General features: G+C 49.4%; 1 protein-coding gene across 1 annotated transcript; it reads right to left on the bottom strand.

Moving 5' to 3' along the window:
* Positions 1–7,393: 7,393 nt before the first annotated feature.
* LOC106048009 (keratin, type I cytoskeletal 13-like) lies at positions 7,394–12,662 on the bottom strand. The gene is made up of 8 exons (XM_013199780.3): positions 12,098–12,662; positions 11,129–11,211; positions 10,416–10,572; positions 9,836–9,997; positions 9,252–9,377; positions 8,867–9,093; positions 8,257–8,387; positions 7,394–7,703 (listed from the first exon to the last, which is right to left on the bottom strand). The coding sequence occupies exons 1-8, from the start codon at positions 12,584–12,586 to the stop codon at positions 7,678–7,680; spliced, it is 1,401 nt and encodes a 466-aa protein (XP_013055234.3). The 5' UTR covers positions 12,587–12,662; the 3' UTR covers positions 7,394–7,677.
* Positions 12,663–13,784: the final 1,122 nt, after the last annotated feature.

The raw sequence follows: 13,784 nt of genomic DNA, 5'->3' as shown, positions 1-13,784 counted from the left end.
ATTGAGACTTCTTAATTTCTCCTAAAAACGTAGTGAATTTTGGCAAATATGATACATCAGCAATTTGTTCCAAACATACAGCTGCAGTTACGTTTTAGAAATAGCTAATTACAAAAAAGTTTACGTCAACAACTTGAAAATATCTCTGTGTAAAGCTGCAAGGAAGAAAAATGTGATGGGTTGTTGCAGGAAATACGTGCTCGGACCAATGGAGGTTACAGCACGGTTGAGGGACCCGGGGAAGCGTCCCGGCTCTGGGCTGGTTTCTCTTGGCACATCGGTGAAGGTGGGCGACAAGCGGTGAGGATGTGTCCTCGCTGCTGGAGGGATTGCAGAGTTTCAGCCAGGATGTTTACTTGTCTCAGCGCACATCCAAACATCCTCCCCCGTGGAGGAGGTTAATGCGCAGGAACACCTGCGCTGCATCAGCTGAGTATATGCGGGCTGGGTTTTTATTGGGAGAAGACGGTCACGTACAGTAACTCGGCCTTACTCTGTTGCTATATATATCGTATGGAGAGAAGATTTTGTAAATTTACATTTTGCCCTGGGATTTCCGAAGAGGAGTGACAGTGTGGAAGATACTACTAAAAATTAACGTGGATGTAACAAAAAATAAATAAATCATGAGTTACAGTTCCGATTGCCTGGTGAGAGGATGCTCAACTGATGGAGTAAAAAGCAAATAGAAGCATGGAATAGAAACACAGAGTGAATGAAAGATACAGATGAAAGATAGAGCTCCCCAAAGCCTCTGTTATTTATGATGATTTAAAGGTATTTAAGGAATTCTATATTTCTTGAAATCCCTTTAATAGAAGATAAACATTGTGCTGAAGAAATGAAAGGAAGCACATTGTGTGAAGTGTGGTTAAGATCATTTATCTATATTCCAGACTTCAATGAAGTTCTGGTTTTGGGGATCGAGTCTGTAAGATTCACACCAAAATAACTTTTCCCTTAAGTTTTGTTTTCCATTCACGGACACAGCATGACCAAAAGTAGGACCGTTTACTATCTTTCATCTTTTCCTTTTAAGATTGTCGGTGACTTTTTCAAACACACAACAGCAGAGCATCCACCCTCTGCTGAGCTCTCACTGCAACCGGAGCCTCAGCCGCCTGAAGTTTCCTGCTGGCTGCCCCTTGTGTTTGTCCCCATGCCCAGCCCCACGGGTCCTCCGCAGGCTTCTGCTAGCTGCCGCCGTGTAGGCTGAACTAGTTGGGTGGTGTCCAACTTCCCCTATTGATTGGCTGCTTTATTTTTTCCTCATTAAGCCTTTGTGATGTTGATTGTTGCTAATTTGGAGGTTTGGTTGTTATGGCTCATAGCAAGTGTTTGTGGAAACATCTTTTTACAAACACCCCTCCCAGCACACCCTCACCCACACGGTAGGGCACACCTCAAGTTTCAGCTCCTGCTCCGTGTCAGTTCTGAAATGTCCCAGGAAGCGAGGCCTTCTGCGGCCTGGGGAAACTGAAATCGTTCACTGCAAAACTTGGTGGAGTCTCAGTCATGATAAGTTTAGCTTATTCTGACGAGAAGTCCTTTTCTCTTGAAGCTCATGCGTCTGTCTCCTGTACGAACAGCTACTTTGGCACACGGAGCTGTGGGGTTACATTCTGCCTGTTGGCTTCCAGTTGATGACGCCCGTGTTATAAGAACATTGCTGGGTTGTTCTGTGTAATTCTGCAGAAGGGCCTTTCCTTTCCTTTCCTTTCCTTTCCTTTCCTTTCCTTTCCTTTCCTTTCCTTTCCTTTCCTTTCCTTTCCTTTCCTTTCCTTTCCTTTCCTTTCCTTTCCTTTCCTTTCCTTTCCTTTCCTTTCCTTTCCTTTCCTTTCCTTTCCTTTCCTTTCCTTTCCTTTCCTTTCCTTTCCTTTCCTTTCCTTTCCTTTCCTTTCCTTTCCTTTCCTTTCCTTTCCTTTCCTTTCCTTTCCTTTCCTTTCCTTTCCTTTCCTTTCCTTTCCTTTCCTTTCCTTTCCTTTCCTTTCCTTTCCTTTCCTTTCCTTTCCTTTCCTTTCCTTTCCTTTCCTTTCCTTTCCTTTCCTTTCCTTTCCTTTCCTTTCCTTTCCTTTCCTTTCCTTTCCTTTCCTTTCCTTTCCTTTCCTTTCCTTTCCTTTCCTTTCCTTTCCTTCCTTTCCTTCCGCTTATTGCATCTTTTGTATTAGCTATTCCTTTCGTGTGGACTAAGCTCTGTGTCTTCCGTTCACAAGCAGAGCGTGTTTGCTTCGTTTGAGCATCAGTGAGTATCCTTGGGCACAACGTACTTCACAGCTTGATGCTTGGTTACTGAAAGGAAGACGTGGTGCCGCTTTTCCCCCAGAATCCTTGCAGGTAACATGCCTCCAGAGTGACGACTGGCTCCTTAAAACTCAAGAAGCCTGATGGGTTCCCTGTGCCTGCACTCACTGGGATCAGGGAGAGACGTTATGGAGCAAATGGTTCCTGAAAGGAATGTTTTATTTCACATTGGCTGTAGGATGAAGTCCTTTCCACCAGCCCTTTTATGAAATGGCAGTTTTCTCTGCAGTTATTTCTCATAGGATTGTCCACGCATCTGCAAGCATACTGAGCTAAGCAGAGGATCTTAGATAATGTTTTCTGCAAAATCCAGAAATAAGTGCTACCAGAGAGAACAAGGAGGACTGGAAAAATGGTAACATCGGTGAGATTTCGACAAACTGCAGGAAGCGCAAAGAACCCCAGTAGCACCTGTGAAACGGGACACAGAAACGTTGTGAAATTTCGGGCTGGAGCTGCTCGTTGCAGCATCGAGCTGCTGCTGCAGAAGCGCATCACGGCGCGGCCACCCGGAGCCGGCATGCCCTTTGCTGACCCGCCCTGCGGTGCGGTGAGAACACAAGAAGTCATGAGGGCTTCCTCTGGCGTTGCCCCGTGGTGCCCTGCTTGTAGCCCACTTCACTTCCCCACCTCGGTGGTTCTGCTGGGCTCACCGGTGCTGGAAGCAGGCACTGGCATAACTTCTGCCCACACTGAGAGCAGTTCTCAGCCGGCAGCAGCTGAGGAAAGCTGAGCAGCTAAGCAGGAGTCTTCATTTGTGGCCAGCAAATGTCCCCGACACACCTGGTGTTGGCCCTGCCTGATCGATGGCATTCAGGTGGAGTCTCAGCTGGGTTGGTTATGAGTACAAACTAACTCTTCTGGAGTCTTTTGCACGTGAGAGACCTCTGAAATGCTGCCTCGGAGAAGCTGTGATGCCTGTGCCTCCCGCACGGGTATAGGAAAAGAGGCGTGGACTGAACTGCAAGCTGAGATTTAAAACTTGGGACTTGTTTTGGAACAGAATATTTTTTTTGGCACTGAGCATCCAGAATGGAGAAAACATACAGTCACAACGTACCCTCAGAGCCGAGAGTTTCGTGGCATTCAGGACAAGCTGCCCTTGTGCATTGACTGACATGCTTCAGGGCACAGCCGGAATGGAAGAGGGTGGAGGAGGAGGAGGAGGAGGATGCTTTGAGGGCAGATGATGCCACAGCTGTTTGCAATGAGGTTTCTTCCCTTTTCCTGTGATGGAAACGTTACGAGCTGCTGCCCAGAAGAGGCTGGTGGACTATTTCAGCCTGAAAGGCTCTCCCAGTGTGGGCATGAATTCCCCCAGTGCAGACTGCAGGATGGCCACGTGCTGTGCAGCAGGGCAGACGTGTCCTGGCTGCAAGCAGGGGCCAGCAGAGAAGGAAGGGAGTCTCCTTCCTCTGGGGTGCAGGGGCAGGAGTAAAGGCTGGAAAAGCCCCTTTGGCCACCTGGAGGGTGGGCTTAGCACATGCAAGCTCCTGCCTGCTCCCATGGCACCATCATTTCTGTATTCACAAGCCTGCTTTGGGGTTTAGGAGAAGGCGCTGAGGCTGCTGAGCACATCTGTGGGGTACGACTGCACTGGTACCCAGCCTTCGCTGTGCTTCAGGGTGATGAATCCTTTTCTGTCCTTCCTACCTCTGGTCAGATCTGTCACAAGTCCTTTTGCTTATGTTCCTACAGAGAAAAACCGTGGAAGATCTATCTGGGGAACGTGACTCATTCACTTAATTATACATTATAAACTAACTCCCATTATATAATCATCAAGCAATTTTATTAACACCAGATAATTCCAGGGGACGGTATTTCTCCATAGTAAAGAAGAAACCCAGTCCCTGCAGTATGACTCGGTTGGAGGGAGCACACTGTTCTCGTTCCGAGGACGGACACTGCTCTTCCACTGCGGACCAGCTGCCTGCTGCTTCGCGTGAAGCTGCTCTCCTCTCCATTACAATGTAAATGGCGAGATTTTGTTCTTATCTCAGTAAAATCCAGATGTTTGAAAACTGGAAAATCTGAGAAAAACTGATTCAGGTTAGTTGAATCATATTAGGGCTCAATCATGTTCATTATTTTAACAGTGCATCAGCTGAGAGTTCCATACAAAAGGTAATTGCTACCTAACGAGTCCCAGGTTTTTTCCTCTGTAATGAGGGCACAGAGGGCTTTGAAATCTGTTTTTCCCACAAGCACAGCTGGTGGTGCCTGGCAGCAATTCCCTCCCAAATTTTAGGGGGTTGAAAATGTCAGTACCAACTATTTGTAGCAAAAATTTCATTTTCTCTAAGTTCATTTTTGTATTAGAAGTTGTTGTGTAAAAAAACCTGTCCCATCCTTGTCCTACCAGTGAGATCGATGGCTGAGAAAGATACCGTGTTGTTCCCACAGCAGTTTGTACAGCTGCCACGAACCCAGCAGGAGCATCTTCAAATATTTTTAGCATTACTTAGCGGCACGGTACACAGAATGCATCGTTCATTCTGCTTCTGCTTGTGTTTATTTATGGCCACATCTAATAAAATAAAGCAGCGCCTTTCCAGAACTCCGAAAAATTCCATCGGGCCCATCTGCGTACGGCCGTTCCCTGCATGCCAAACCACTTCTTCAGAAGCGAAGGTTTTTAAAATACCTGTTTTGAAGTGGGGGAGCGAGGCCCCACCTCTGCTGCGCTGCTCTGCAAGGCAGGGTGTAGCCCTGGGCACCTGCCCGCGCCCCGAGACGCGCGGCCGGGGGGCTCGTTGTGCCTACAAGGCCCCTGCCCGGTGCTGCTGGCAGCCCGAGCACGGGGTGTTCCCCACCCACCGGCCACCCCGCGGCCCCCCCTGGTTTGGGGTCTGCGCTGTCCTAGCCAGCAAACAGCTCTCCAGCAGGAAAACAACCCATTCTTGCGTGCCGCCTTCTGGATCTGTTACTCATTCGGGATTGCAGGAACCAGTGCTGATGAAACCGTAAAGGGCACCTTCAAAAGCTCCACCACCCACTGGAACGATGGTGATTATGATAGGAGCAGTAATTAGGTGAGTCAGAGCTGTGAGAGGGACTTGGACTGTACAAACCCTTTGTCGGGGACTTCGTTAGTTTGGGTCTGAGCAGCCCTTTGCGCAGCCAGCTCCGGGCTGCCTCTTTGGCAAGAGCTTGGCAAAGGGCTCGGAGCTGCAGCTCTGCCACCCTGCGGAGAGCCTGGCTGCCACCACACGCTGCAAAACAGCCCAGCACCGTCCGAAAAACATCCGTGGGTGTCAGCAGATGGGTGCAGCGAGTTTCGGGGTGGCTTCAGCCCTGGGCACGGCCACGCAGGGGAATGATGTGGGGTCTTCAAAGGCAGGAACAAAACCGCGTTGAGTCCTGCAAGTCACTTTGGCAGTATCAGGCCACATCAGCCTTGCTTGCCGTGAATGTGACCACTGAATAGAGCAGGCGGGTAGCTTCCGTCTGGGTGTTTGGCTACCGGCACCCCCGCAGCACGCCTCTTCTCGGGCACCCGCTGGCAGCCACGGCAAGAGCCGAGAGCCCCCAGAGCTGCACGTCGGTGGCCTCCGGCCTCACCCGCGGCCCTGGCAGTGAGAAGTGATGTGTGGGGACTTGGGGGGACACCCGGGGATGTTGTGGGGACGCCTGGGGACACGTGGGGACATTGTGGGGACACCTGGGGATGTCGTGGGGACACCTGGGGACACGTGGGGACACATGGGGACACGTGGGGACGTTGTGGGGACACCTGGGGACGTTGTGGGGACACCTGGGGATGTTGTGGGGACACCCGGGGATGTTGTGGGGACACCCGGGAATGTTGTGGGGACACCTGGGGATGTCGTGGGGACACCTGGGGACACGTAGGGGACGTTGTGGGGACACCTGGGGATGTCGTGGGGACACCTGGGGACAAGTGGGGGTGTCATGGGGACACCTGGGGACAAGTGGGGATGTTGTGGGGACATCTGGGGATACGTGGGGACATTGTGGGGACACGTGGGGATGTTGTGGGGACACCTGGGGATGTCGTGGGGATGCATGAGGATGCGTGGGGACACCTGGGGACATCTGGGGACCCGTTCCTCCTGCGTGCTGGGGGCCTGGCCGGCCAGCACCCCCCTTCCCGAGCGCTCCACGTGGCAATTCGGGTATCGCCGGGCGTTAATGCCCGGTATCACGCCCCGATTTCATCGCCCACCGGCACCGCCCGCCCGGCCACTGCGGCTGCCGGCCGCCACCGGCCCCGGCCCTCCGGAGCCGGCCGGGCCTCCTGCAGCGAACGGCTGACCCCTGGCGGAGCCGGGCCGAGCCGAGCCGTGCCCGTGCCCGTGTGCGTGTGCCCGTGCGCGCGTGCCCGCCGCTCCTGCCCGCGCCTCCCCGGCCGCGCCGCCAGGGGTCGCCGAGCTGCAGCTTTGGGGGAAACGCCCTGGGTTTGGGCTCCGAGTTTTTGTTTTTTTTTTTTCATTTCTTAATTTCTCGGCCACCCCGAAGTCTTTTTACACGTCTGTAGGCCTGAGACGTGTTCGTGCTGTGCTGGCGTGGGCTGTGAAATGGGCTTTGGGGTCATCTGCTTTTCCCGCAGGGGTTTTTCACTCGTTTCAGGCTTTTGGTCTTAAAGGGGCTAGGTTCAGACTGGGCATCAGGAGGAATTCTTCACTGTAAGGGTAGTGAGGCGCTGGGACGGGCTGCACGGAGAGGCTGTGCTGCTCCATCCCAGGAGGGGCTCAAGGCCAGGCTGGATGGGCCTCGGCCAACCTGATCCGGTGGGTGGCGTCCCTACCACGGCAGGGTTGGAGTTAGATGAGATTTAAGGCCCCTTCCAACCCAAACCGTTCCCTGATTCTGTGATCTGCCCGCAGGAGCTGCCCAGGAGGAGCTGCCCGAGCCCTGCGAGGTGTTCGAAGTCGCTCTCTAGCTCCTGCTGCCAAAGCCGCTTTGCTCCCCGTGGAGCAGATCCCAACCATTTCTGGGGCCCCTTGTGCGTGGCTTCGCAGCTTCTGCTGCTGGGGCCATTGCAGAGGCTGACAGGCCTGGGGGGATGTGGTTTGCACCCGGACCGGCCCCTGCTTTGCTAAAGGAACTCAGTTTGCAGACACGGGTTTGTTGATTGCATCAGGCAGAAGCAAAGTTTTATTAGAGAAGGTTTTTCACCAGCAGGTACATGAGTGAGCCTGACTAACTCAAGTAACTTCTAGGGATTGCAGCATTACAGAACAGAAGTAGCAGAACAGACAAAAGGGAGGCCCCTGACAGGCCCCCTGAGATACATGGCAAAGCGTCGCACAATTACTTCTACTTTCTCTCCATAGAGGCGTGCAGTGAACAGCGAGTGTTCCTGTTTTGTCTGTGGGGTTCTCTGTACGTCACCTTCTAGTCCATGCATCCTCAATCACAAATTCTCCTGCAGGTCACTGGAGGAAAAAAATGAGAAACATTATTTTGATTCGGACAGAGACAAGATCTCTCGAATAACAACAAAAATTAGGCTGTGTAGAGCCCTTATTTCAAGAGCAGACTTTGTTAAGGAGGTGGCAGACAACCCAGGGAAACCCAGAAATTCCCTAAATAATTGTGTTTTGTTGGGAATTTGCAGTGATAAAGTTTCAGACTTGAGTTACAGTGGCAGACCCGTTGACCAAGCCCTGTTTGGCTGTCTTCTGCTTTACTTCCAGATCTTTTCCCTATGTCTCTCCCAGCTTTCTCCTCCTAGTCCTGCTGCTCCCTCCTGTCTCTCATCTGCTTTCTGCTGCTCCGTTTCCGTCAGAGCTCTGCTTAACATATTTCTTAGTGACACTGCCGATTTTGCACTGTAGTTAGATCCACCATAACATCCCATACCTGCAGCACAGTAACTCTCTGGGAGTGCATTAATAATGTCTGAGCAGATTGCGTTGCCTCCTGGCCTTACTACTAAGGAACAAACTGGAAAAAAATGTTTTCTTTTTGTGGAAACCGGACTCTTACCCTGTATGTCTCCGGTCTTGCAGGGTGGGACTTGCGGCTGGCAGTGGGAAGATGAAGTTGTAGTATAGGTGTGGCTTGTCCTAATGACTCCTCCTCCTACGCCAGTTCCTACTCCGATTCCTCCTCCGTGACTAGTGGGAGAAATTTGGTGAAAGAAATAGACAGTTTTAGAAAGTTACTTAGCACTACCGAGGGCATAAAGTGTCAGACTATGTCTTTACAGGGGTTAGAAATGGCTGAGTATTTTACACAATGCTCTGTTTTTTCATTTTGCTTTCCATTTGTGCCCCCTTTTGCCATGGAAATGGCAAAGCATTGCAATTAATTTTGTTCTAGCAGCTCTCACCCATCTTATTACAGAAAAGAGATGGTGACAAACGCTAACATAATGCTAATAGCTACAGGGCTGGAAGATTTGGTTTCTCTGCTTTGCAGATCCCAAGGAGTAACTTTCAGTTCAGACTTCTTCACAGTAAGGTTGCTCATGAGACAGCTTTGTCATCTCAGCGAAAACAGTAAGATGGGCCAAATGTGGTGTCAGATTCCAAATCCATAATTCAGATCCTTGGTATTTTCCTTTATTCTGTAAAAGATTCAGGGATTTACGTACATAAGGTCCTGCTGTCCGCCTTCCAACAAGCAGCGGTAGGTCTGAATCTCCTGCTCCAAACGGCACTTGACATCCAGGAGGGTCTTGTACTCCTGGTTCTGGCACTCTATTTCCGCCCTAATTTCAGCCAATTGCTGCTCCACGCACGTGATCTGGTTCTGTAGCTCCCCGAGGAGTGTGTTGTACTGGCACTCGGTCTCAGCCAGAGAGGATTCCAGATTATTCCTCTGGTAAGCAGGACAACCAAACAAAGAAACAAGATTCATTTAAATGTCACTACGGAGCTTATTATTTCCAGTGCAGAAATGGAAGAGTTATTCACCCGTATCCTGGAAGAGTTATTCACCAGAACCCTGTCACAGCTGTAGGAGAGCACACCACCCACCTGGCTGAGCTGAGCCTGCAGATCGATTTCCAGGGCTTGCAATTGGCGTCTCAGTTCGGTGACCTGGTTGTTGCACGTCTCGACCTCCTGACCGCTTGTAATAACCTCCCGATTCACCTCCTCAATCTGCAAAGCACCAAGCGAGTGTAAAGACCTTCAGAGTGCGTCTGTGTAATTTGGATTTCTTTTACTGAAACAGAATACAGTGAGCAGCTAGCAAAACCAAAAGTGAGCACGGTGAGTTCCCTGTGAACTGGGCGTTAACCGCCGTCTTCAACTGCTTGCTCTTTTACAAATCGCATTAACCTCATGGCTATTAAGTCTCTTTAATCCAAATGTGGGGTATTTCAGTTCCAACACCACACCACAAGGCCTCGCGGCAAATGCTGCCGTTCCAGATGGGGCATAGCAAACTGGTCAGACAGGCCCGGGTCTCCTGTGGAACACAGGGTGTAAATGAGTGCTGAGCCTGGGCTTCATTGCAAAGGGCAACTGCTTATTTACTCTGTGTCTGTTTTCTGAAATGCTCCTGTGCTCTGAAATGTGCTCGTCGGTTCGTTTCACAGCAGGCGTGTGTCGCTTACCTTGCACTCGTACCAATCCTCAACTTCCTTGCGGTTGCGCGCTATCAGTGTTTCATACTGGCATCTCAAATCCTCCAAGATTTGCCTGAGATCTGGTCCAGGGCAGGCATTGACCTCCACACTCACATCTCCAGTCGATTGTTTCCTCAGACAATTCATTTCCTGGAAATATAACCCAGATCAGACACATTTTGGCTTTTAAAACAGCATAGAAGAGCAGAGCTCGGTGGCTGAGAACAGCGCTCCCTGCCTGGCATGCCTCCCAGCTGTGGCTGTGAACCACTGAAAGATGGTGCAAGTGTTTTCCCCAACAAATCTGTTGGGTAATCTCTTTTCTCACCCACTGCAGTCAGCAGCAACTTTCACCCCCCTCTGGCTCTCCCAGTGCCAGTCCCAGAGAGGAGCAGCTGCCTCGGCCTGAGCTCCTGCACCACCCAGCAGGCAGGCAGGTCTGAACCCCAGACCTGTTTGATGGGAAAGCTGTGGTATGGATCGGCTCATCTTCACTTCTACATTCAGATCTTGTAGGCAAAACCTTGTATGCCAGGGCTGTGGTGCTCCCAGAGGAGCAGGAGCCTACCTCCTCATGGTTCTTCTTCAGGCAGCAGAGCTCCTCCCTCAGCGACTCCAGCTGTGCCTCCAGGTCAGACCTGCAGAGAGTGAGCTGATCCAGGACTTGGCGTAAGCCGTTAATGTCAGCCTCCACGCTCTGGCGAAGGGCCAGCTCCGTCTCGTACCTGGTTTGTGAAAAAAAAAAAAAAAGGCAGAAAATCAGAACTGGAACATCTCACGCGCACTCAGCTTCTGCAAAAATCTCCTCTTCCCATCTGCCTGCTCTGTACCTCGCTTTGCTGGCTAAGCTGGATGCACTGTGTGTTAGATTTCTGCCCTGCACTTGGTGTTTGTTATGTGCCAGCTATTTTTCCCCATCTGTCTTTCTCCCCCTTCTCTGTGTTTGGTATCACTCACCCAGCTGCATTTCTGCTTTGGTGATCCCGATCTGCACTGGTCTGTGATGGAAATGCACCCAGTATACCACTACGGGCCACTCCCTGCAGTGTCAGTCCCAGGCCCTAACCACCAAACACCATTGCCCAATGTTTTACCCAAGAATACTAATTATGGGATGTCTGATGACCAAGAGCAAAATGCCTTTCATCACTCCATCCTGCCCTAATGTGTTGCAGGAGACTTGTCTGCAGTCTCTGCATGGGGTGAGCTAGGACTCCGCGAGTGGGATGCGAAGGAGCAGGGAAGAGGCAACGGGGTGCATCGGCATGGAGGGGCACTCACTTCACACGGAAGTCATCAGCAGCCATCCTGCTGTTATCAATGTCCAGAATGATCTTGTTGTTATCAATGGTTGCGCAGACAATCTGGAAAAGAGCAGAGCGTGAGAGATGGCTCCCTTCTCTCTGCTGCAGTAGTCTACAGGTGTATCTAGGGCACAGTTAGATATTAGCTCTTTACAATTTCCTTTTTCCATCACCTTTCTACTTAAATTGCTTTGTTCCTTGAGCAGAGCAGCTGCAGGAGGTTGCTGTGCCTCCTTGACTAGCAGGCAGTAAAGAAGAGAGGATGCGAGTTAGAGAGCTGTGAGAGGGGAATTTCCAGTTTCAAGGTGTGAAAGGAAAGTTCCAAAGATGCTTCACAAAGAGGTGAGCATAAAGAACCTTCCATGAGATATCAAAGCTCAGCTGACATTTAGGGTGGCTTGTTCTTGACTTCAAGCTTAAGGATTTTCAGGGAGGGCAGTTGGAAGGTACCTTTAAACCTAAAGATCATCTGCAGCTTTCACTGGGGACATATTAGTATCAGGCTCTTTGTGCCACCACTGCAACCAACGGACTTTTTTCACTCAACTTTTTTCACATAGCATTTATAATGCTTTGTTTGATACAGCATTTGCTATGTGTGCTTTCCTCTTGCTCTACAGTTCTCATCGCTTTGCCTTTCTACAGGGCTGACACCACTGCATTTCATCAGAGCACAGTTGGTAATATTAAACTGTACAGCCAAAACACAGCGTAACAAGGCATCCTTCTTCCTTTTAAAGAGTATTATCCTACCTATGTCACCTTGCAGTATGCGTCTTTGATACTCACTCATACTCAACAGTGTCACAGAGGAAATTGCTACAATTTATGATTTGCAAAGACATTTTACAGCAGTAAAAATATCTTAAACAATTGCAGTAAGTTCTAGATGCAAAATAAGACATGAACCTTAACAATGACAGGAACAACTGGAAAATGGGATTACCTGATTCTGAAGATCTTCAATTTCTTTGTAATAGCAGCTGTAGTCCCGGGGCTCACAGGAGAGGCCCTGTGTAGCGTACCACTCTCTGATTCTGCATTCCAGTTCAGCATTTTCCTTCTCCAAGCACTTCACCTTGTCCAGATAGGAAGCCAGGCGATCGTTGAGGTTTTGCATGGTCACCTTCTCATCGCAGGATGAAAGCAAACAGTCGCCACCAAGACCACCAACAACCACACCGCCTCCAAGGCCAAACCCGAGGCCATTGCCATAGCAGTTGCCACCTCCATAGCTCCCACCAGCCAAGCTACCAACACTCAGTCCCCCTCCATAATTCACTCCACCGCAGTAGCTCCTTCCAGAAAAGCCTCTGCCACTGCCTATCCCATAGGAAGAAATCCGTGCTCCACCACCACCACCAATGATACAGCTGCCACCACTGCTCCTGCCTTTGCTAGACACAGTAATAGTCTCCTTAATGTTGCAACTCATGGCGACAGCAGTTGGAAATGCAAGCAGAAGCCCAAAGCAAGTTGCACAGCTTGATATTGAATCAGACTGCGAGTTGTCCGCTGCCACGAAACTCTATTTATACCTTCCACAGTGGGTGTCACCACTGGCTCCTCTTCCCATAAGGCTGGCTACTCTAGCCATTGGTGCCAAGAATAATTTCTCAAAGGGAAGTTTCCTTTCAAGATTCCCCATAGACAAGGAAGATACTTTACATGTCTCTTGCTTATTTCAAAAATACATTAGCAATAATGTTTTATGAATCATCAGCTTTTTGTTTATGATGCAAACTTTACAACATTAAGCCAGGAAAAACACTGTCCTAAATTATATACCAGGAAGAAATCATTAAAGGTTATTGCATCAAAGAGCTCTTTATCTCTCATTAATTTATTTTCATCTTATTTTGAGTTGAATAAGCAGTTTTCTTACAGGGTGCTGATGTTTGAATATGTAAGATGAAAAAGAAAAAATACATACGAAGTTTGACTCTCGAATGATGTATGAGGAATGATGTAAGAACTTTGTGGAAAGATCAGAGGCAGAAAGATTAACCTTTAAATCTCTTCAATGGCGAAATAACAATTCCCAAAAACTCAGCTAAGAGACGTGACGCTGTGGAATGGGCTCGTAATGGCCACGGACGAAAGATTCTTCATTTGTGATTTGGGCTCTCCGGCAGTTCACAAAGGGTTTGCTTCTTTATATGGAAAGCATAAAATAACATCCTAGGACTTTAAACATTGTCCTGCCACTCAGTGAAAGATGTATTTTTATTTTTTTAAACACTGAATGGGGCTGGAAACATCCCATGGGCAATGTCTCTGTCAATATGTGCTACATGCTTCTGAGACGTTTGAGACCACTGTTCTAGGAAATATGAAGACAGAATTGCTGATGAAGCTGGCGGAGCTATTGTTACCCACTACAGTTCTGGATTGGTTTGGAAAAGAAGGATTAAATAAAACCAGAGGTTCGTCTCTAACCCTAATGTCTCCAAATCTTAGCTAGGCAGAGAAAGAAAAAAGCAAAAATCCTTCCACTCGTCTAACATCAAAATATCCAGGCTAAGCTCATTTTCCTGAGATATTTGGCTAAGACACAAGTGCAATGGCCTTCTCTGTAGGGAGAACCTGTTTTTAGCCACCGTTGAGCAAGAGGCAGGCATTCCACGGCTCCC

This window comes from Anser cygnoides, chromosome 22, assembly GCF_040182565.1.
Source record: "Anser cygnoides isolate HZ-2024a breed goose chromosome 22, Taihu_goose_T2T_genome, whole genome shotgun sequence".
NCBI lineage: Eukaryota > Metazoa > Chordata > Aves > Anseriformes > Anatidae > Anser > Anser cygnoides.
This window is presented reverse-complemented; position numbering and strand designations above follow the sequence as displayed.

Excerpts from the sequence above, each read along its gene's own strand:
- LOC106048009 (XM_013199780.3), bottom strand. The coding sequence starts at position 12,586 with ATGAGTTGCAACATTAAGGAGACTATTACTGTGTCTAGCAAAGGCAGG. Across the intron at positions 9,998-10,415 it reads TGAAGAAGAACCATGAGGAG|GAAATGAATTGTCTGAGGAA; the intron begins GTAGGCTCCTGC and ends TTATATTTCCAG. Across the intron at positions 9,378-9,835 it reads AGGATTGGTACGAGTGCAAG|ATTGAGGAGGTGAATCGGGA; the intron begins GTAAGCGACACA and ends GGTGCTTTGCAG.